This window comes from Limanda limanda, chromosome 16 (genome assembly GCF_963576545.1).
Source record: "Limanda limanda chromosome 16, fLimLim1.1, whole genome shotgun sequence".
Lineage (NCBI taxonomy): Eukaryota > Metazoa > Chordata > Actinopteri > Pleuronectiformes > Pleuronectidae > Limanda > Limanda limanda.
This window is the reverse complement of record NC_083651.1, coordinates 2769847-2794419: the sequence shown is the minus strand read 5'-3', so window position 1 is coordinate 2794419 and position 24573 is coordinate 2769847. Positions and strand designations below refer to the sequence as shown.

The following is a 24573-nucleotide window of genomic DNA, read 5'->3' as shown; positions in this document are numbered from 1 at the left end:
GTTATCCGTGAGAACTCCACTCCATTCGGATCGGTTCGGATGTGAGTGTGAATGGTCGTTTCTCTCTGTATGACGGCTCTGCGATACACTGGGGACTTATCCAGGGAATAACACACCTCCAATGTCAGCTGATTGGCTCGAAGGGGAAAGCGTTATAGCCATTACATTAAATTACATGACATTTAGCTGACGCTTTCATCCAAAGCGACTTCCAATTAGTGCATTTAACATCTATGAGGAGCCATCCGGGGTTCAGCATCTTGCCCGAGGATACTCTGGCATGGGGCGGGATCGAGACACCGACCTCCTGGTTGGAGGACGACTACTGATCCACAGCCGCCCTCGTATTATCATATTTTAACTAAATGAGGAACAACTCACAAAATGAACACATCAATTTTTAAGATGGGCTTTGTACATTGAGAGAAGAAGTATTAAAACAGACACCAGCTCACGGTAACGAAAGCCAAACTTGATAAATCCCTGTGCACAGATGGGGTTTGCAATTAACAAATCGTTTAAAATGTACAGCAACCATGTAAACATCTCTGCCAGTGTACAGATTATATTATGAGACAAAAAAAGCAGAATCCACAGAGAAGAGATGTCTTTGTTGGAGAAAACAGCAGGAATAGTGTAGGAATTGGAAATGAGGCTTAGCAGCCTCATGATAGCTCCTGCTGTTAAGGGCTGATTAATTCAACACTTTGATAATGACTGGCTGAGAAACATGGGAGAGGAGGTTGAAAGGCATTCATCAGTGCAGCGTGCCATGGGGGGATAATAGCAGTGCTTTCAAAAGACATGATTCAGAGGCAAAAAAAAAGAGAAAATCAATTGGAACTCCTGCAGGGGGCAGAAGAAAGGGCTCATCTGCTAAAACTTTTCTGCTCTTTGTGGGTCTGTGTGGAAGCAAATCGGATGAGGACAGTATATTTAAAGGGTGAAGACGGGCTGTGTCTGGAATACTGTATATTCAACGTTGTTTGGTAGAATAGAAAGGTTTGGAATGTAATGTCAGCTGTAACATTTAATCTGAAAATAACTCAATCCAGCTACAGAAAGCAGACTGGAATGTTTTCTTTTCCAATTAATTTTACAGCTTAATAATATTTTCATCCGACACTGAGACATATTTTTAAATGTATAACTTTGCTTTAGTTTGAATTTATACTAGGTTTTTGTGCAATTTGGGAACTTATATTTTGAAAAAATTAAATGTTTACCCGAATCGAATAAAGATAAAACTTATATAACACACAGAGCTGCCTTCTTTCAGTGACTAACTTTAGCTAACTTATGCTTTTCATTCTAGCGAACCAATAATTGTTCCTATCAAGTGCAGATTCTCCCTGTGTGCAAGTCCTGTGTGTCTCATCCCTCACACACTGCCAGGGGCAACTTGGGGTTCAGTGTCTTCAACAAGTGGAATGGGACAAACTGTCGACCTTCTCGCTGAAATGGACAAACCTCCAACCAGGAGCAAACATCCGTCTCATTCATGCTCTTCATCTTCTCTTCATCATGAAACTCATCCATCATGCAGTCCATCAGATTCATTAGGGACTTGACAAGATTGGTGTCAGAGGTCGGGGACAGCTCCTGAAATCAAGCAACAACAAAAAAAAGATAACACACGTCAAAGATTAGAAAGAAATGATTGGACCAATAAGCTGAGTGGAAGTTTCCCTTTGGAAAATATTGTTCATTTGCAAGCAGCTGCTGTATGCCAGTATTTCCTGAGGAGGGTTCAGCACCTTGGTAGCCTTTCGAATGAGCTGTGTGCAGGGAGGCAGCATGCGGTCGAAGAGGCCAGCGATGAGGTCTCTGTGCGTGGCACTGACTGTGGCTGGCAGTGTTTTGAGCCAGGACAGCATAAGAGGCCTCCAGCCCAGCATATGTGGCTCCATGTAGATCATACCACAGCGAGACACCTGCCACAAACACACATCACACCTGAAAAACACACTCAACTATGCAAGTGGCCCAATAAAGGTAATTTCAGCCCTGACATCTTCCATAGGGCCTTGATGTGAGAAATTGAAAGTCTGAGTCAGTTGCTCTGGTCGTTTTTCATATGTCAGGTTGAAAAAAAGGTGCCGTACACGTCGAAACGCCAACTTGGAAAGCTAATGAGATTTTAGAGGTTTTGGCGATAAGGGTTGATGCCTGTGTCGATGTGCTGTGAACAAAAACACTGGATTCGGCAGCAGAGTTTTAAACTTCCTGTCCTGCCTCCTCGTCTGAATGTTCCAGACATTTTCCTGTTGTTGTGAACCCATCTGACCCAGAATAGGCAAACTCTGGTCAATGTCTGGTCTGCATTTCATGTTTCCAGAGTTCAGATGTGACAGCAGCTTTAGTTCAGATATGATCAGAAAAGCTTTAAACTAGGAAAAGATCGGTACCTCATCAGCAGTTCTTCAGACTTGAAAAACAATAAACCTTCTTTTTATGATTTGTACTGTGAGCCTGAACCTGGGATTTTACTTGTTCTAATGTAATATACATGAAAATATGGTAGGGGAGAAAATGGGAAAAAAAGAAGGGTATGGTTTTAAGATAAATAACTTCCATAGACAAAGAGAGAAGGAGAGATCAACAAAGTACAAAAGGGACAGCGAGCAAAGTAATCACTAAAACTTTGAAGCCTCTGCATTCAGCATGATGAAAGGAACAGATGCCCGGCTGTGGAGAATCTTAAATAGAAGTCTGTTTAATAAAAAAAGTAGAGCCAGCTAGATGCATTCAGGGACATTGGGTTTTCTCTCAAGGCATCTATGTGTTGCCAGGACAATCCTTTGTTAAGACCTCTCAACAACAAACTGTAAGGAATGGTGGAATAATAAACCTTTCTTAATATACTGCCTGAAATCTAGACAAAGACTCCTGGTCACCCAAAGGAGAGGGCTGTAACAATCTATGTTTTACAAAGTTTGTCATTATTCTTGTGTATGTGAAATGGATGGTATGAAACTCCATTGTGTTATGTGTTTGTTAGGACCTAGAAAGTCAAGGAATAGTTGCCCGAAAATCTAATCAATCAATCAATCAATCAAATTGTATTTGTATAGCCCATATTCACAAATCACATTCGTCTCATAGGGCTTTAACATGGTGTGACATCCTCTGTCCTAAACCCTCAGCAAGAATATGGAAAAACTACAAAAAAAACCCTGTTAACAGGGTAAAAATATGTAGAAACCTCAGAGAGAGCCACATGTGAGGGATCCCTCTCCAAGGACGGACAGAAGTGCAATAGATGTCAAGTGTAGGAAAACATCATCAAGATTAAAGTTTTTTAGCAGCATTGATAGGGTAAACATTTTGAAGGATAACTTCAATATGGTATGTCAAGCAGTCCTGCTGCAATCATAGTCTAAATAAGAACAGCAAGCCATTCTTGAAAACATCCAGCTATTGGAAACCATAACTGCACTTGCATCAGTGTACACAAGCTCTAATGGAAGTAAAGGTGCTTCTCACTGTGGCTGGTGAGGCCACCTCCAGGTCCATGGGCTCAAAGATGAGGCTCATTTGCGGAGACATCTGAATGATCTCGCCGCTCATCAGACACAGCTTCTTGTTGTCGTCGAGGACCGTGTTCATGTTCTCGATCCACACGGCATCAACCGGGCCGTCAAAGATGAGCCATTTCCTGTCTGGGCTCTGAGAGACAAAAGAGATTCGACCGATTAACAATATTGGCCACCCTGGCGACCTCCTGGCTTATTTTTATTTACCGTGGCAAAACCAAAGATGATCATCATATCAGACAGATACAACCTAAAGAAGAGCTAAGTAAAAAAAAAAAGGTAATTCAGGGACAAACTAAGAGACAAATAAACACATACTGTGAAACTTGTTGAGGCATTTCTACGTCAATATGGAATCAAAACAAACCAAACTATACAGATGTTTCTAAAGTATTCATGGAGCTTTCCAAGAAGTTTTGAAGAAGAGCTCAAGAGTGCACTGAAAGTCGTGTTCTGGCCGGGTTTATAAAGACCCAGCCTGTATCCTCTAATCATACAGGACATAATGCATTTACTTCTCTCCCACTAAAAGGAATTATCCCTGTGCATTCTCTCAAGGTCACCAAATAACTCACGTGCATTGTAATCTAAGCGAAGGATGTTTTACTAAATGAATGAAATTAACACCTACACTGTCATAATGGGGGTTGACAACAAGCGTCAATTCTCCAGTTAAATTTGCTGGCGAGAAGCGGCGCTTTAAATTGATTTGTCGTAACATAAACAAATGGGTGTGCCTGGGCTGGGGCCATCTGGTGCTCGAGAGGGAAGAGTGTACGCTGTAATGTAATGATCTGACAGAGCGGAGGCACCGAAACAAAATGACATTGTGCATGCAAAGAGTTTAATACACCACACTGCTGCTGATTCCAGATTAACACAGAGAAATTAGTTAAATTCAATATGATGTCGAGGAAAACAGAGCATAGCCAGGAAAGACTTTTATCCAGGGAGGGAAATTACTTTTTCTTTAAAACAAAACAAATTAGCTTCGTTCTTGTTCTCCACTTTCATCGTATCGGCACGTTCTGTCTCGGCTGTCACAACAACTCGTCGTGCTCCGTATTCGTTGACAAAGAAGAAAACAATTTGTAAAATGACAACACACGGACAATTCTTTTTAAATGACAAGTTCATTTGGAAACAATCTCAGAATAGGGCGGAACAAATGATTTTCCATTATGACACGCCTCCACTACAATCTGTAAATCGTTGGTGAACGGACATGATGGAAAGAGTTATTAAAAATCTAAATTTAACAAGACGGCAAGTGTTTTATTTTATTTACCCTGTCACTGCAGCTTTTCTCTCCAACAGCTTGAAATTAATTGGAACGTCGTGCCATCTTCTCGCTGCACAGCTAACTGTCATATAAAACATGAGTGCACTGCACCTTTGCTTACACCCTAATGTGCCACTGGAGCAATGTGCTTTCAGGTTTTAATGGATGGTGAAAAGAGCAGCAGCACTTCCTCCAAGTGAATCAGCTCTGAATAATGGAGGAAGCAGCAGAATAGTTCTACATGTCTATTGTATGCCTAACAACGGGTTGGCACTCTCAGACGAGGTCGTGGTATTTATGCTTCTGCACAGGACAGTGTGGCTGAAGCACAGATTTAACAAAAACACTTTTTGTTTTGATTGGTGACACAAAGCTGCTAGAAACTAGATAGTAAAGGTTTAAAGGAGACAAATTATGGTCGCATATTCAGGTTTGTGAATGAAATGAGGTTATTATTGAAAAGTTTGACAAGCTCTTATGTTTAAAAAACACGTTTCTTTCCTCATTGCTGCAGCTCCTCTTTTCAGCCTCTGTCTCTTTCCTGATAAAACCCTGTCGGCTCTGATTGGCCGCCCTCCTGCTCTCTCTTTCCCTGGCTTTATTAAGGGCCTTGCCAGACTAACCACTTGCCTAATGCAAATGCACGACTCCGGGAAGTTTCAGCCGGACTAATGAAGCTTTTCCTGGAGCTGCACCATCAAGGTTTTCTGTGGGGGAGCAGACTTAGAGCCGTTTTAACGTTGCAGACCTTTAACATACACAAAAAAAACACTTTAACGCAGTAAGATCAATATTTTTCCTCAAATAGACATTTTATTCACATTATCTTGGAGTAATTAAACCTCCATTATTCCTATAAATTATTTCAAGGCTTAAATTTGCCAAAGACGTGAGAATTTTAAATCAAGGATCTAAGAGGAGCTCAGTGGGTTTTGTTTGGCAGCCTGTTTAAACAGTACATGATTACCAGATGTACCAAAATGTATTACATGTGAACTTTGACTTTTTAGTACGCTAATGAAGGAGGCTTCACATTTTGGGGAACAGTCATGTCATCGGTCTAGGATACAGTTCTTCTTGGCTTGTACTCACATATCTATATCAAACTATTAGTCCGATACTAGTGGAGCCCTTTAATTCAGATTAAACAACTAAATCTGTAACTTCTCTTCAGTCTGAGGCCAAGATTTTAGTATTAGGGTGAACATATGTGATATTATTTGTAAATATACTGCACACACTATCAAGGACATGGAGAAACATGCAACATTATGGAAGGTGTTATAGCTCCCACAGATCCTTTGGGCATATCAGAGGTTGTGAATGATTACATGAATATGTCAATTTTACCACATGGGATGTCAAAATGAACACCCATTGCACAATTATACTGGATTTCAAGGGTTTTATATCCCGAAAAAAATCATGAGAAGCCATCCTACCTGGGAGGCAGCAAAGGTTCTGTAGCTGACGGCGAGGACGCCATCCGACCACTCGTGAGAGACTGGGTCAAACTGGCCGTAGAGCTGGCCCATGGTGATGGATTTGGGGTTGATGACGGTGATCTGCACCTGATTCTCATCCATGAGACCCTGTTAATGCAGTGACAAATACAAACACACATAATAAATATAGAGATATCATAAGCTCAAGAGAAATGGATGCACTGGTTAGAGTTTTCTCCTCTAAAAACAGCAAAAACAAAGGAAAACACGTGTTTGAATGACGGCCGCTCGTTCGACTAACTTGTCGACAACAAGACTCACAAATTGCTCAGAGGATTACTGTCTTCGAGACAGGAAATCTGCTAACTGAGGAAGAGAAGCAAAGAAACTGCGACAAAAGGCTTTTCAGACAAGGTGTCACTTTGAGTTAAAAACAATGAAAGTGCGAGCAGCCGACGGGATAAAAAAAAAACAATACAAAGAGGAGTGAGAGGGGAGAGGGGTTGGACATGATCAGTGGATGTGCAGCGACAAGGATGACTATGATAAATGTGGCGTTCCCAGGCGTTCCATCAGCAGGCCTTCATCTGTCTCCTTTGTGGGACGTCTCGCAGCCCTCAGCCATAGACGACACGCCAGCCCTGCTCCTCTCCCGGAGATCGATAACTACTAAACAACGAATACCGCTCTGACAAATTGAATGGATGTGTTTACCCGGGACAAACATGTAGCTCAGATAAGCCTTGGATATTGATGATAATGCATATTTTTACTTTTCACAGATTGAATACTCCTAAGCCTCAGGGGACCCCATCAAAATTCATAATGAAAGACATTTAGAAATGCATGGTCAACCATCGGAATATAACAATCTTTTAATTTAATTTTTTGACAAATTGACCAGCCTTAAACCAGACATGAACAAAAGAGATAAGTGTAACCTAAAGAAAAACTACAGGAGTAAAATCAAAAGTGGTTTAAAGTAGCTATTGATCGAGGAACTGAGAAATATATAAATAACCTAAAGCCTAATATGCCATATTTCTCCACCGCGTGTCTTTTCAAATCAAGAAATGTCCCTATTCTTCTGCAGCCTACTGATTAGATTTAAACAGGTCAACATACCTTTTCACAGACGTCATGAAGGGCGGCTGCCAGCACACGGTACGCACTAGTCTTTCCTCCAAAGGGCTCACCCACCAGCATGAAGCCGTGCCTCACGATCATCATCTCATAGATCTGCAGGATTTTCTCTGCAAAGAAGTCTGTGACCTGCAGGTTCATGCGTTTGCAGTTTTCCTCGATGGCCTCCCGCAGGATGTGGTAGTCTCGATTCGGGAGCTTCACCCCCGGGAAGAGGTCAGAGGTGATACCCTGAGATGGAAAAGCAAAGTTGGTGGAGAACAGTGAATGTTGAATGAGGAAACAAATATAAACATACACTATCTATCTAATAATTCAAAGTTATCGGCTTCACACTTCCCGAAAAGTAGTCGACCAGTTGATTAATCCCAGGAGAGGATTTGTGTGAGAGAAATGGGATGATTGATGGTCGATGATAGAACGAGAATTAAATTATAATAATTATTAGAGAACTATGATAACTATGGCTTGTCAACTTCATGTTAATACGCCCCTGCCCCCTGCTGCATGTCTGCTTTAGATACCACTGCTGTGTTACTGCTCCCTGCTAAACCCACAGCTACACAACTAGTCGAGTCGAGTCTGCAAAACCCCTAGTTTATATCAAACACTACGTACAATGGAAACAAGTTTACTCACACACAGAAACACATTCACCTTGAGGTGTTTCGAGTGAGTACAAACGACTGAGAGACAAACGCACACATTTTCAAGTGAACTCTTCTGATTCAAACAGACTTAAATTGTCCTTCGTTGTGCATCTTGGTTCCAAATGAACTGACGGGAATTAGCATAAGCCGACATCAGCTGACGTGTTCCGCTGTATCAGTAAAGATGGGACTCTCCACTCTGTCGCACCTCAAACAGCTTCAGATCATGGGCCAGGAACTTGGGCAGATTGACGTCGATAATGGATCTCAGCAACAGGGTGTCTTCATTGTCCTCTGGAAAGGTGAGCTGCCCCAAGGAGGAACGAGGAGAGGAAGAGAACATAGTTAACGTTTAAGTAATATATAAATAATAACAACATATATGATGAAACGAAAGCCATAAACAATATAAATTGAGATGTAATTATGAGGAATTAAGGGGCTTAATGAAGATATACTTCACTGTCAGATTGCTGACCTGAATGTAGTTCACAAACAATCACTCATCTGAATGTCATCTGATGAAAAAATTGCCCACTGTTTGTACCATTACTCCTGCAGTGAATACACATTTCTTTGGATGGAATTATAAAGACATTTTTAATTGTGCATACAATCCAAATATAATCACAATAACACCAATACTTAAAACTGAGTGCATTGTATTAGAGTTATAACAAAATCTTTTTACAGTTTTTTTCTGAGGATGATGCAAGATATTACACTTATTGTTCAGCTCGACTTCCACAGTGAGCAAGAGTTGGGAAATAGTGGAAACCTAATTAGGCCTCTCCTCTTACGATTTGTCTTTCACATGTATGATCAAAGATGGCTCTACTCTATTAAAACGTCACAATAACATCTAAAAAATAAAAGAAAAAACATGTTCTAGTGTTGGTGTGGCTCTGGTGAAACCAGCTGGAATTATATCATATCACAGTCAATGGGTTTTGAGGTACGGTACCTTCAGGTTTCCAGCGGCGGTCAGCACGGACTTGACAGCTCTCATGCCGTAGTCGTAGTGATGCTGCGAGGACAGCTGCTCTGAGCAGAGTCGATAAGTAGCCACGATTTTCACAGACAGGGGCCGCGCAGTGACAAAGCCACAAGAGTAGAGCACAATCTCTGCGATCATCGCGTAGTCCGGCACCATCATAGCCACAGTCCGGAACAACGCCTGGAATGGAGAGAAGGTTTTACATGGAAAATAGTTCTGATATATGGAGACAGGCATAAACGATATCTTGATATATATATATTTAAAACATCACAGTTGGAACCTTTAACGTCCCTTTCTTGTTTTAAATAAAGTTTTTAAACACGTTAACATTTTAAGTATTTCACCATTAGCAAAGGGATTAAGGGAAAAAGGGATTCAAACAGACAGGGTTTATCACGTCACAAGCATAAGACTCATTTTCAGATGGTTAGGATGGACAAGGATTAAAACCAATACGGAACCAAAACACTGATGTGGACAGACACAGGTTAAGATTGAGAACGCCGTGTTCTAAATGAAAACGTAGTGGTGTGGATGTAGACCCAGTCACAATGGATAAAAGTGTTTTTTAAGTTTGAGGAACATGAAAGAGGAGTGGGACTTTTAAATAGAAAACGATTCTGTACCTTGAGGTTGTCTGGTAGCTCAGAGCGTCCAGCGTAGCCGGGGTTCATAGTAATGAACACGGCACAGGAAGGGTCGAGTTTCAGCTCTGTTCCTTCAAACAGCAGCATCTCAGAATGTGCAGCAATTCCTGGGAACACAGAGTTACACTATAATGCATTTGAATACTGTGAAAGAAGTATTTTCGTATGTAGTTGCCTCATAAGATGTAATTGCAGCCACTGCCGGTGTCAAGGCTGCAGGCGGAGGAGATCCACTGGACCAATCTCAAAAGTTTTACAAACCCAATATGATAAACATAGGGCACAGGTTGAAAATTCCCCGAACTTCCCAATAAAGAGTCACGGCCATAGAATTGCAAGCTTTAACATTTCTCACAATAAAACCTATAGTTCACTTATTTGACTGAGAACTGTTTAACATACAACAATCTCCGTCCATGAATAAAGACTTGTGGCATCCAAACAGCAGCAAAAACTATGAAGTAGTAGTATTTAAGTAACAGATTTCTATTGGCAGTTTTGGGCTCAGAAAATGTACAATCATCATGAAGGGCAGCTGCCAGCACAGGGTACCCACTGGTCTTTCCTCCAAAGGGCTCACCAAGCAAGATGAAGCATTGCCTCACTTTCATCATCTCAAAGATCTGCAGGATTTTCTCTGCAAAGAAGTCGGTGACTTGCAGGTGACTTGTACACCCCGTGCATCTAACTCGTCATTTGCTGCCCACAGCACATGTGAGAGACGTTGCTGTGCTGCAGTGAACAAAGCTCAGTAGAAGGTCCGCTGTCCAGTCTACACAAATTGCCTTCGCTTGGTGTCTTTGTAGTGTAAAGGTTTTGAAAAGCTTTTGTACTGATGTAAATATGTCAGATTTGTCTGTGGTACACTGGCGGCTTACACAAAGATCAAAAGGAAAGAAACTCAGACGGTCCAGCAGAAGAAGATGAAGAAGAAGAAGAAGAAGAAGAAGCACAAACCTCTCTGTATGGTGAGAATCTGTTGAGCCACCACTGACAGCACCTCCAAGTCTATGCGGTTGAACTCATCAAAGCAGGCCCAAGCTCCGCAGGACAGAAGGCCCTGGTCACACACACACACACACACACACACACACACACACACACACACACACACACACACACACACACACACACACACAGATAAACAATTTCACTGTAAACAAAAGTTGATTATTCTTCTTTTTCAATCATTCAGTGTGATTCCCACATTCCAGACAAAACCATATCTGTAATCATGTGGCACTGATCAACTGCAGCAGAAGTAGGGGAGGGGGTGATATCATGTGGGGATATCCATTTCTAAATTAATCATAAGAAGTAAAACACTTTTTGAACGCTTCACCGATAGTGGGTGTGGGGCGACTTAAAAAAAAAAGGGATGTTTAAGTTTAAATCACTGCTGTTACAAGTAAGATTCAACCACAGCAAGAGAACTGACTCACTTTGAAGAATTTGCCCAGAGCGATGTAATCCAGTCCGTCGGAGCAGTTGAACACCACACACTGCTTGGCCACGGCTTTAGCCAAGTCTTTGGTTGTCTCTGTCTTCCCGGTTCCAGCTGGGCCCTCAGGCGCCCCCCCCAAGTGCAGTTGGAGGGCACCGAACAAAGTGCTGAAGGAGGATCGAACAGACGGCACAAAGTTTACGGAGTGAGTTTCCCCATTGTAAGAATTGTAAGAACTATATCTTCATCAATGTCAGAACAGGCTCAGCTCCACCTTGCTGACAAAACATTTAAACTCGGGAATCGTTAAAGTATCTGACAGTCTGGCTGCCGGGAAGCTCTTTAAAGCTCTATTGAAATGGGTGGTAGATTTCAAGACTTGTTTTGTAACTAGACCATATTTCTTTTTTCTTTTAAAAATGAAGGAAATGCACAATAAATACAATTCAACTCCCTTTAGCTGTCAAAACAGGATCAGTGACTTGCGGCAGTGATTCCACACAATGTGATTCTGCTTCATGTGGAATATGCGTAACCGTACATTCAGGCTGTCAATCTCCTGTTCTACCACATACCAAAATCTATTGGATTCAGATCTGGTGACCCGATTGGCCACTGAACTCACTGTTACCGGTTTGAGACGAACTTCTATTTCAGGACCTGGTGTTATTGTGGCCATAATGGGATGCACGTGGTCATGTGATTGGCTGAATTAGTTAACTGCATGAACGAGCAGGTGTACAGATGCTTGGTGACTGTACATTTGCACCCGAAACCCGTGTTCTCTCATCATTTTTTGAAAATATCAGACTGTTGTGCAGCTTTACCGGTAGCAGCGGTCGGTGAGAGGGGTTATAACCAGACGTGGTGTGTTGCCTAGGTACTCGTAGCCGTAACGCAACCCAGCATTGATCATCTTGGTCTCAAGGTGGTTCTCCTGTTCAGGGTGAGATGCAGAACTCAGAGGTCAGTCACATGGAAGTAAACAATTTCACCATCGCCTCGAGCCAGCAGTGTGGCCCCTATATGGCTCTCTAAGCCCAAAATCCCCCAAACCTTCTACCTACCACCCAGTAGTAGCGCAGCTGGCTGAGCCACTCAAAGTCATTCTCATCGCTTATTCCCTTTTGCACCAGCGTGGCCAGCACGTCCCTCGCATGGACGTCCAGCACCACGAGGGCGCCGAGGGTCACCCGGTTTTGCTTGGACAGCGTGCCACGTACGAGTCCCACGATGTCGTCGATCTGTCTGTTGTTCTGCTCCAGGTAGGTGTGCAGAGCCTGGGGGGGGGGGGGGGGGGGAGTGTTAAAAAAGAAGGCAGGGAATGGCAGGAGTTTATCAAGACAGAGAGAGGCTGCTATTAAGACCCCATCAGAAAAGTAAAGGTCACAAATTTGATCCGTGAAACAACTGCCAAGTCCGACACTGTCAAGACATCCAAGACTTTTTACTTCTTTGGTGAGAGCTGCTGCTGGTGGGGCCTGACCTTCACCCTATGAAGTGTCTGGAGGTTTATCAAGAGACAAACATCACCGGTGATACAAAGGGCGGTTACTATCAAACACCATAATGCCTCATCCGGCTTTGGCAGCAGACGTCTCCTGTCTATATCGACTAAATGTGACAGATCTATTTCAGTCTGTAATTGTCACTTAAACTAGCTGTTAAATGCATAGTCACAGAAAACAGCAGTAGGTGTTGTGAAATAATAATCTCAGGTTTTTGAAACACAATCAGGGATACATTTTTTCCTGACTGTAATACCATGTCTTTAATACTGAACAAACTTAGGCTTGCTTAAATGAAACATCTGAAGATCCCAGGAAACGATATAAAATACCTTGTGTGATATATGTCATGTACAGTATATATTGTCATTTATCATTACTGAAAACCACATGAATGTTCTCTCACACACACCTTATGTTTTGTGTTTTTTATTTATTTTTTTGTCGTTTTGTTTTATTGATGACAATGATGTGTATATATATATATATATATATATAATTTTTTTTTTTTTTTAATTATTATTATTTAATTTTTTCTTTTCTGTTTGTCCCCTGGGGTGGGGGGGAGGAGCATTTGTTCATATACGTCTGTATTTATGAGGTTTCATTTTCAATTGTGAAAACCAATAAATAAGGTGGGAAAAAAAAAATATATACCTTGTGTGACCAAACAGGAAATTACCGCAAGAATACATACAATATAGATCCTGGGATTCCCAATACATGGAATGTGTGTAAACAGTTTCAATAAAGAGTTGATCACCTTCTGTCCTGCACTGATGGCTTCATGTATATCCTTCGTCCAGTAGACCTGTGAGACACACAGCACAGTCTGGCCCGGCCACGCACGCACCCAGTCTGTCCTCACCTCATCGGGGTACGCCTGGATTGCCTCGCCAATCACCTGCAGTGACAGACAGAGGCTTACATCCTATAGGTTTCTGTATCATGAGGGATAATATGAAGGATACAGGCGGACGCCTTGAATGTAAATGTTCCGTTTTGTTGGCATGGATTTGTTTGGTTGCACGTATGAGTGAATAGAAAATGACTAGAAGGACCGAGAGAGTGGATGATTGGCAATTTTATCTCCTTATTACACATATATTCTGATCTTATTTGCTATTTATAATGGTGTGTTTGATCTTTTTTTTACTATTTTCTCCTCTGTTACACTTTTTCTTTTAATTGTGATCCTCAAATTGCTTTTAATTGTTTCCTATTGTTTGCAAATCTGTTGTTTTGATTTGTAAAGGATTCATTGAACCCACTCCCAAAGTAAATAGGTTCTTCCTTAGCCTGTAACCCATTCTTCTACCATCTTTTAATAAAATTGGTTAGGTAGTTTTTGGATAATCCTGCAAGATGTCAGACAAAGATACAAAAGACAATGAAAACGTATGGGCAGGGGTAATAAAGCACCTTGTGCAGTGAGGCAGTCATGCCGTTCTCTAGCTCCAGAAGCCACTTCTCCACCTGGCCCCTGGCTCTGGAGGTGGAGATGATGTCCCGCAGTTGCACCACTTCCCCCTCGCTGCTCTTCATGTGAGTGATGTCCAGCAAGTCAGTGAACACCACACTGGCGATGCCTTCAAAGCACTTCTTCAGATGTGGCTGCACGCTGAAGGAGATGGAAAGGGAAGAAGAAGGGAATCACTGTGGTGTTGTCGTATATAGTATATAGTAAGTATGATCTTATATTAAAAGTGGTAAGAGACATAAGAGAGAGAAGAGCTGTTCAACTTCTCTTACTTATAAGGGAAGGAGCTTCAATTTCCAAGCATATAGGAAACATCTGAAAGGAGGAAATGTTCTCCCACTTTGCCGCAGCAACATTTAAAGCAACACAACCTCATTGTTGCAGTCTAGTCAAAGACAATGATTCATAAAATATAAATATCATTATGACAAAGTCATGCCATTTTACCTCGTGGGATCTTTAGTCTCAGAGAGAATTTCCAGCAGCTCGTCGTTGGACAGGAAGAAGAACCGTGGGAAATAGAGCCGCTTCTTCTCCAGATAGGAGTTGAGACCTTTGAGGATCATCTCCAGGAGCTCGTTGGACGCTTTGAGCTTCTCCAGCATCTTGTCGATGGCTGTCACTACCAACACATGCTTGTCCTATCACAGACGGGAGAAAAATGTCAACATTTTTTGGGATGCACATATATTTTAAACATGCTAATTGATTTGTTTCACCCATTTGTCAATATCAGGTCGATGCAGACTCATTTCCTGTCCTTGGTTCGTGTCTCTAAGGTGGTGAATTGGTTCTCGCAGCTAATAACCACCCACTGTTCGAGTTTTCTAACAACTGCTAATGAAACATGTATTCCCTTGATCTCTTTGACCTGTCAATGATTTGACTGTAAAGTACCATATCTCGACATAAAAGCATTATCCTTATTATTTATGTACAGTGACTCTTAGAACAACTGTATGAGAAATTACACAATGCGCTGCTTTGTGGTTTCTAACTGAGGTGTCTGGTTCCATTGAATACAAAATGTTATTCCGTAAAACGAAGGAAAGTTAAGATATATTGTATGTTCATATGTCGTGCTCATATTTTTCCGGCCGTAAAGTATCACTTGAAGGTTGCCTTAAAAACCCTGAAATATCTTCCCTCAGCAGCATCCCCTCCGTGTTCCACAGTGAGGCCAACTTGTCACCCGAGAAAAAAATGTGTGATGGGACAGTAATAGAGATTTCACCTGAGGCCTGTCTCGCAACTATGAAATATTTCAGCTCCGATATCATCTCATCTGTACACTAATTCAATATCCTCTGCCCCAGGAAGTACCTAAATAAAAATTCTATCTAATCTTCGAGGTTTGACAGCGAGCGTCTGAGCCTGCTCATATGAAAACGCTGGCGATTCCGAGACGTGGCACACAGCCGGATATCACCCTCCCAAGCTACAGTGGAGCAACATAACAACATTGCTTTATTTTTCATTTCTCTATTTTATTGCTGACAACAATAAAGGCTGGAGGAAAACTATCTTTGTTCTGTTACTCTGCAGTTTTTTGAATCACCATTAACTCACCATACTAATAAACTTGTAAGTTACAATATAGACATTTTAGCAACACTGCAAGAAACAAGAACCCTTTTCTGTATGAGGCAACACTCTGATGCATTTAAGTAGGTCACTGAAAGAAATACAGATCTACTCTCATGATGCACATATATGATCTTTAATGTCCCTCAAAAACTGGACGTCTGGTGAGTTTTCACATCTCTTAGCAACATTCAGTCAAAACCAACTGCATATCAATACACATATCTATGGCTGTAAATGAAAATATTGAAGAAAAAAAACAATTTACGATATATAATAAGCTACAGAGGTAGAGGCTTAGCAGCATTGCTTTGCTTTGCCTTCGTTCAGCTTTTGCTTTGTAAAGGTGTCCGTCGATTAAAATGAGGCGTAACTGCTGAAAGACTCTTAATCTCCTGAAGTTCTGCTCCCCAAAAATGTTGTGAAATTGCAAAGGCCATCTGAAATGAGATAATAATTATGTTTTGATCTCTTGTGATTACTATTGATTCCTTGCAGTGGAGACAGTGGCTCTTGCCTTGTTTCCCGAAAAGTAACTTTCTTCTCCTCCTCTGGTTTCACCACATTATATAACTAATAAACAAAGAGCAAGAATTAAAGCCATGGGAGATTGTTTTTCGTGAGGTGGTAGTCGGTAAAAGAGAATCAAGATCAGTTCAGACAGTAACTAAAATGAAAATGAACACGGTCATTAGCCGAGCTGAAGGATTAGCTGCACAGACAAAAAAAGCCTGATTTGATTGTCTTTCAATGGGCTGTGCAATTACACTGGATGAGGTTGTGTCTCGCTGATGAACTGTGAGTCTCGCTTTTCATGGATTCCTATCAGATGTGGTGATTTTTGCACATTTGCTAAGAGGACATTGTAATAGGGAGGTTATTTTCTGCCAGTGGGGAGCTATTCATGAGCACACTGAAGGGATAACAATGTTCTAATACATGCATTGTGTGTGATTACGTGCTTTTGTGTGCAGACGCAAATGGCTTTGGCGAGGCACACAAACGGTTCTGCTGATACAGAAGGATTGAAACCTGCGTGGTGGGGGGGAATATTAACTAAAGAAAATATTTTCTTTGTTCTCAGCTGACCCACACCACACACCCACAGCATGCAATGTCTTGTGTGTTCCGGGCTCTGCAGAGTAGTGTATCCTCACTATTCTTTCACTGACTATTGTTGTGTTGCTGCTGCCTTGAACCAGGAGTCTTTTAGTAAACAATGTGTCAGTCATCTTCTCCATGAGATCTACGGGGTCAATTGTTTCTTCCCTCCTAAGCTCATTAGAGGGGGCAGAGGTGCAGTGCGCCGCATTGTTAAAAGGAAGCAGGTTCATTAAAATACTTCTTTTGAATTGATTTGGCCCGGATTTTATCTGCAAACGCGTGTGCAACAGTAAATAAATGACACATTAAAGCCGACAGCGAATGAAAAACAGCGGGGGGGGGAATGAAGATGAGCTGTGCTACGCCGGGAAGATCAGTGGATCGTGAGCAGCTCCCAGTGGTGGAGCTGGCATCAACAGCTCGGGCAAAGACATTGCACTCTGGTGAGTTTTGTGGAAGGAGAACCGATAGCCTGCCTGGTATTATGGAGTTTGAGATGATTCCAATTTCATGCACTGCTGACCAATGCTGCGGACGAGGTGAGGGAAAGTGTTATTTGTCAGATTTTGATGCCGTATACATCTATGCAGCGGTGTGTTTTTTTCCTATTACTGGCCTACATGGTGTGGTGAATTAGAATGATTAGCTTTAGAAGCTGGAAGAAATTGGCTTCAGAGGAATCAAAAGGATTCTTCTGCTCCAACCACTGGTGTATGCAGGATTTCCCATTATTAGTGTTAAAGGGGTGAATGAAAGTTTTTAAAATTATTATCAATTTTGTATCTATTGTAAAATCAGGTCCTTTTTTTAGACCTGCGCGGATAATCTCCTGAAATTATCTGGAGGGGCTTAATGTGAGAGTGCAAATGTCAGAGATACATGACGGGAGAATGACCCAATTGTGTGACATTCAGACTTTAGCTAGACAAATAGTGCTATGCAGTTTTGGGACATTCTCAGAATGGTGGGTTATTTCTGCTCTGCTCTCAAATCTATTCACGTTAACTTGCTGTGCAGATAATTGTGCTCACAAGTTTTCCTTTCCCCAAAAACTGAGGTCAGTAATATACTGGTTTATTTTATATAAAGTACACATATGGAGTCTTTCTACTAGAGAAGGCACTCACCATTGAGTTCAGGATCCTCTTAATGGCTTTCCATGGTTTGGTAAATAAGGGCACAGAAGAATTATTGTTGGGTTATGGTTGGAGACTATTAAGGATTAAAAACTCTTGTGCACTGACATTATCTGGACAATGATCAGTGTTTTGAAACAGTTAACAGTAGCTGGAGGTATAACAGGGCAGTGCTTATTAATTTGTACAAAAAAAAAGTATTATCTTCGGAGCCGTGAAACTACATAATTACCTCACAAAGGATGAATACACCAAACATCAAAAAGCTTATTTACTTTCTGATTAAATTTGAACAGTGGTTTATAATGAAAAATCATTCCTGACAGTCTAAACCCAACAAGGCATCTAAGCAGCTGAGTGGAGGCTGACCTCTTATTAACCATAGATGCACATCGGTCTATTCATTGGCATTTGGGGCTCAAATTTGACCTATGACATTGTGTAAAGAGATAATATGGCAAAAAATGTAAATTACTTTTTACAAATTCTTCATATCTCATGTGTTTTGATGCTTGAAGTGGATTAACAAGTCCGACTTTCACAAAATCCGGGAAATACGTGTACGTAATAAATGAAGAATAACTAACAAAAATTAAACCTTACGATGTTAGAGGGACTGAGATACATTGGGACTGAATAATTACTTTATAGTTAATAAAAAAAATGAACATAAGATATATTGTTCTTGACGGTTCTTTCCATAACGGCTACAGCGACTTTAGCAGCTGTGAACTTTGCTGTTTTTCTGACGTTTTCCCAACTTTTGTCCGAGGTCCCTCCAGGGAAAACCGAAGAGTTTCCAAGGTGATGGGTAAATCCTTGGAGAAATCCTGACTGTTGATTGGCCGGTATCACATAAAAGGCAGGTGGACAAGCTAATCCCCTAATTGTGCGAAGGTAGCAACAGATTAAGCCACCCTCTTTTTAAACGCTTTTTTATAAATCCCGTGTGTGAATGTGCACACAAGTCACATAAGACCGGAATGTACTCAAGCACATCTCTTTGTGTTGGCACCCTGTCCCATGGTGACCTCATTTCTTTGTGGCTCAGTATGGCCCTGCCCCTTCCAGACAAAATCCATAATTTCTATTTGATGGTGCAGTCAGCATGGGCTTTCTGGAGGACACTGCCTGAAATTGATGTGTCTCATTTCAGGTCTACTGAGGACGCCAATTACCCTTTGGAAACTCCTTTGAGGAGGATGATGCAACTCTCACTTCCTGTCCTCCTTCTGTGACTTTTTTTGCCTCGCTCTCTATCCTCTTCCGTCCTCTCTGTAGCTATCTCCGTCTAAATCCTCTCTTCTGCCTCAATATATATTTCTGTGCCTCGCGCTTTAATCTGTACTCACCCTCACCCTTTGCTGTCACTCTCACTGTTGTGAGCGTGTGTGAGTTTGCTTGTTTTGCTCCACCTTGTCAGGTTCATGCTGTCATGCTGGTCTGATTATAGTAGACACCCACATATTTTTATGAGTACACTGCCTCGCTTCGTAATAGAGAAGTCCTGAGCCCTGTGTGTTGTACTTGAATTTAGATCTGTGTTTGCAGTTCAAGCCTCAGCACTTCTGACAGAGAGAAGAAGAAGAGATTTATTTTCAGTTTTACCAGATTCGCTGCCCCTGAACGACTGGTTCTTTTCATTAGTGAATATGTGATGCAACAACAAATGTGTAGAGAAATTGCTCTGTATTGTCAATAAATCGATGAGATAGTTTTAAACAGGCTCTTGTTCAACCAAGACTTAATTGGATGAAGGTTTGCTTTTCTTTATCTTGGGAAGTAATTCACCGTTGAAACAAATTACTTTGAGTTGATGGTTAAACAAATATTAAAAAGATCACGTATTTTATAATATAATATAGTTAGATTTAGATTTGGTTATTTGTTTTTATTCGCAGAGGTTATTTGTTCTACTTTCTACAGTAACTATCTGAACATGTCTTTACAGTGTAGGTCCCCTTACAGTTATGATCGTCGTCTTGTCAATAATGAAAAACAGTCCACTTATCTTGGAAAGTTATGTCCCAGAAAATAGATCCTTGTCCTGATTCCTCTTTCTGGACAGTGACCGTCAACTTATCCACCGAAGAACAAACTCATCTTTTTCCTTGTACCCCTCCACAGCGACAAAAACAAAAGGAAATCGATCCACTTACCAGGGAGACCTGTTTCATGGTGTCCCTCCAGGTTTGGTCAACAGTTGCGAAGCGGCGTCCCTCTTCGGGCATCTGAGTCATGATGTCTGGGGAGCTGAAGATGGGCTCAAGGTAAAGCCAAGTGCACTGCACCTTCAACCACTCATCCAGGATCTCTTGGAGCAGCAGCAACTTGTCCTCCCATTCCCTAAGAGGGACCAAGAGAGACACCATGTAGGTAGGAACACAACTCATGATTCTTATGTCCTCATATCCAAAAGGGCTACCAAAAATTATTAGGCTTACGAATCTTTAGAATCAACAAAATTATGCTCTTCTTTTTGAGGAAGAAAAAGAACCCTCTAATAGATATTAGAGCCTGATAGACACATATTATTCTGTAAAATAAAGTTTTCATTTAGCTGCATATCTATATCTAAATATCTAATATTTTTTTATCATTATTTGCTGAGGTCAGACTGAGATAAGTGAAAAGTAAAGAATAGAATATTTTATCTGTAATTCTGATGGACAAACAATTCAGGAATTCCAGAGCTATTGTTGATTCACTGTTCTATGATTTTAAAGGCTGCAGCTCAGCCACAATGGGAGAAACTCACCTCCACAGCAGAGTGGGACAAGATGGGCTGGGAGAGGAACTCTTTAGCAATTGCAGAATCAATGAGATTCATGTTTATCCAATTTAAACCTAAACAGACCTTTTATTACTCCCTCCAAACCTGAAAGAAATTCATTTGTGGCAGTTGGCAATTTCTATCCTGACGAACAGGAATGAGTAACTCAATAATAGCATCTATGAATTTAAATATTTGCCACAGTTTGCCTCTTATTGTAAAAAAGTTCACATATAAAGATAGACTATGGTGGTGGGGCTGTGTAATCTCTATACAGGCCAGTACCAAGCAACATAGACCAGTTTCGTCCTATTGCTTTTGCAAAGACTCTAAGCAAATTGATTTTCAAGCCCAGCTCCTGATCTCTTACCGTATCTCCACCTCGAAAGGCTTGATGAAGGATGAGCCCTTCATAGTCTGCGTCTTTACTATGTGATCGTCCAAAAGCATCTGGACGTCATCCACAGACGACAGGATGGAGGTGCCCGTCTCTCTGTAGGCCAGGAAGCTGAACTCCATGTCATCCCACTCCATGGCCATCTTCTCCATGGCCTTCTCCAGGGAGTGCTCCTTGCCCGCCGCCTCGCTGATGCCTTCAAAGCTCCTTACGTGCTGTTCCAGACTCATGGACAGGAAGTGAGCCATACAGGCCTCGTCACTAGCTGGCTGCAGGGAGACACCAGCTTGCTCGGACATGGCATCCCAGTGGCGGCCTCTCAGGCCAGGGTTACACAATACCTATTTATAAAACAAATAACGGAGACACATATTTCAGTAGGAACTATGATGTATTCAAATAAAATTTATTTTGACCTCTATACATAAAACAACTTTCTGTCGGGGTCTGACCTGCACCATAGGAATGTGCTCCTTGAACTCCTCTATCTTTGCCTTCATACTGGTGGCTATGTTCAAGGCTTTGGGGAACTCGGAGAAGCCTTTCTCCAGCTTGTATAGAGTGCGCCAGTAGTTGCTCACATCCTCTTCTACCTACATGGGTGGGAATTTTTAGTCATCGTTAATAATGAGAGCGAAACAGAATGGCAATGAATATATTTTTTGCAAAAAATGTCACACAGAGTAACGGACAGAAGTCAATCAAACGGATGAAACAGCAGCAGAATTGTAGACACAACAAAGTAAAACCAGAGTCTGCACATCCTCTGCTAGGATGCATGAGGTTGTTGCTAAGTGGTTACTATGGTGTTCCAGTTGGCAGCGCCAGGTGGTTGCTATGGCATTTTTGTTGTGAGGAGGTGCCAGGTGGTTGTTAAGTTTTTGCAATTGTACCATCGGTTGCTATGGTGTTTTGTGGAAGATATTCTAAGCAGCATTGATAAATAATAATCACTGTGGTCATGTAGCTTCATATTCACAGAGCTGAGGTCAGAATGGTGCAAACCTTGATTCCAAGTCACCTAAACAACCCAGTTTGTTTCTGACTCGATGTAAAGGCCACTGCTCGTACCTTGTCTGGGTTCACACCAGAGAGCGGCCCATGGAGCCACTGCTCGTGCTGCCGGAGGAAATCAGTGGCTGTCTCATAGAGGCGCAGAAAAGGCGTGAGCTTGTCCTGGATGTTCTTCCGCTGTGGACACTGGGAAACAGACCAGCAGTAGGCCGCCTCCTCTGCATTGAAATGTTGTATCTTTGCAGAGAGGAAGGCGTGTTGCAAGATGGAGTGAGGATGGAGGGAAGAAAGAAACAAACAATAAAAGTTATGATATGAAACCTGAAAAAAGCTACACCAGCCCCTGTGACTAAATTGTTATTGTAGCCGATGCTGCCCTCTAGAGGTCAACTATTTGATAGTGGTCATGGTGTGGGCGTCACAATAACTATACTTCTGCGTTAGTGAACTTCATTAATTGGACTATGGTCAATCTAAGTCATTGCTAATCATTAATTAGGACTAATTTCTATTTAGTCAAATGATTTTGCAAACTTCTGATGTACCTTTTTTGTGGCTGACTCCAGTTTAGCATCAAGGTCCTGGGCTTTCTTCAAGTACTTGCTGAGATCCGTGAGCTCACCGAAGTTGGCGAACTCCTCCGCCTGCACGCCGTAGCTCTCCAGTTCTTCCATAAAGTGCTCAAGGCATAACTGGAATGAGTGCACATACAGACACAACACACACACACACAGACACACACAACTGTTTACTAGAAATACACTTTTTTCAGTTTAAGATATTAACTTTAGTAATTGCATGCATCTACAGTTTGGATGTAAAAATGCCCAGATCCTGTATAACAATCATCAGTAACTGGGTAAACCATGATAGATTGATAAATACATTATAAAGTCGAAACACTAACCTTGAGGCCACCCTGGAATTGCTCTGTCTTCTCAGCAATGATCTTTTGGTGCTCTTTAAAGATAGATGGCATGCGCTTCAGCCACTGGATGGTCTGTGTGTTGCGCTTCATGTGCGATGGAGAGAGTGTGACAAAGTCCACCAGGAAACAAAACTGCGTGGTGGAGTCTGCCAATCGTTGTTCCAACAAGGGTATCTCCGTGGTCTGCACCGTATCCACGTAGGCCTGGATGGGAGCAAAGGGAATACTATTTCATTCATACTGAAAAATTGATTTACTAGTAAGTGTGAAGTTAAATTTCTGTAGAATAGGATTTATGTCAACTCAGCAGTGTTAAACAAAAAAGCACCCTGCAACAAAGGAAAAGACAAAAAAAAAAGTTATCTATAATTGCAGGCTCAGTTTAATGTGCGATGCCATACCTAACGGCTCCGGTTGTGTGAAAGACACTTATGAGATAGTACAGTTCATGTAGCTGGTGTGTGAGAAAAATTTGGGGTAGTTACCTTAAGCTCCATCAGTTTCTGTGTGTCTGATGGGGTGCTCAGCGCCTTCTCTGCAATCTTCTCAAAGTCAAGACAAAGCCTGAGAGAGAGAGAAAAGCATTAATTCAGCGACATGTACAAAGGCTTTCAAAGACTTAAAATCTTATTATGGCACTAAGAAGCACCAATTGGAAAGAGCAGCTAATTCAGCTAACAGCTGACTGACAGCACCTGACACGCCGTCCTACTGAATGTTCCCTGCGGCACATATGTCCTCATGCAAGAACAGTTTCATATTCTTGTTCTAAAATTCTCTAAATATTTTCTGCAAGGCTAAACAATAAGAAAACGTGACGCGATCCTGTCAAATTGCGTGTTTTTAGTTCACACACAGCATTTGGCAAATGCAGATGGATCTGGGGCTTTTGTCAGCAAGTTCCAAAATTTGAAGGCAACTGGAAAATCAGGCTAAAATAATGTAGTGTGATCTAAGGAATTAAGCTACGTAAAGTGTACAACCCACAGTGGGTGAAATTACAATTTTAAGTGCAACAGGGGATTATGGCTTATGGAGTGTGAGAATTTCCAAGTACTGAAATAATATATAATGCTGCTGAAAAATATGTGAACTAACACATTTAAAGCTTAAAAAATACTTTGGTGAAATGGTAAGCCATGATGTTGAAGATATTCATTCATCCATCATCTAAAGTGCTTATGTATAAGGGTTGCAGAAGCAGCCAGAGCTAAACCCAGCTGGCAATAGGCGAGAGACAGGCTCGACTCTGGACAGGTCGGCATGAACAATAATACAGAGACAAAGAACCATTCACACTCACATCAAGACCTACAGTCAATTTAGTCTCCAATTAACAGGTTAACTGCAAACACATAAAGACCCATTAGCTACAGTGCTAACCACTGCTATTTTTAAACTCAAATTCATCCAGGTTAGTCAAAAGTAAAATGAGCCGCCTTTAGAAATGTATCCATGGTTGTGGAGAGAGAAATCTCCTGCTGAGCTGAATAAAGACGTGA

At 41.5% G+C, this 24573-nt stretch overlaps 1 protein-coding gene across 1 annotated transcript in view; it reads right to left on the bottom strand.

The window, feature by feature from the left end:
* The window catches only part of dnah7 (dynein, axonemal, heavy chain 7), a 66288-nt gene that overhangs the window by 36249 nt on the left and 5466 nt on the right, over positions 1-24573 (bottom strand). Inside the window, exons 13-34 of the mRNA XM_061089048.1 lie at positions 23557-23635; positions 23051-23275; positions 22689-22835; positions 22201-22380; positions 21582-21722; positions 21103-21470; positions 20119-20305; positions 14583-14776; positions 14078-14276; positions 13419-13559; positions 12215-12427; positions 11975-12084; positions 11146-11314; positions 10661-10763; positions 9683-9810; positions 9021-9233; positions 8265-8363; positions 7389-7637; positions 6261-6410; positions 3487-3669; positions 1758-1934; positions 1471-1602 (exon numbers count right to left, since the gene is read on the bottom strand). Of these exons, the coding sequence (XP_060945031.1) occupies positions 1471-1602; positions 1758-1934; positions 3487-3669; positions 6261-6410; positions 7389-7637; positions 8265-8363; positions 9021-9233; positions 9683-9810; positions 10661-10763; positions 11146-11314; positions 11975-12084; positions 12215-12427; positions 13419-13559; positions 14078-14276; positions 14583-14776; positions 20119-20305; positions 21103-21470; positions 21582-21722; positions 22201-22380; positions 22689-22835; positions 23051-23275; positions 23557-23635 (3787 nt within the window). The remainder of the gene's footprint in view (positions 1-1470; positions 1603-1757; positions 1935-3486; positions 3670-6260; positions 6411-7388; positions 7638-8264; positions 8364-9020; positions 9234-9682; positions 9811-10660; positions 10764-11145; positions 11315-11974; positions 12085-12214; positions 12428-13418; positions 13560-14077; positions 14277-14582; positions 14777-20118; positions 20306-21102; positions 21471-21581; positions 21723-22200; positions 22381-22688; positions 22836-23050; positions 23276-23556; positions 23636-24573) is intronic.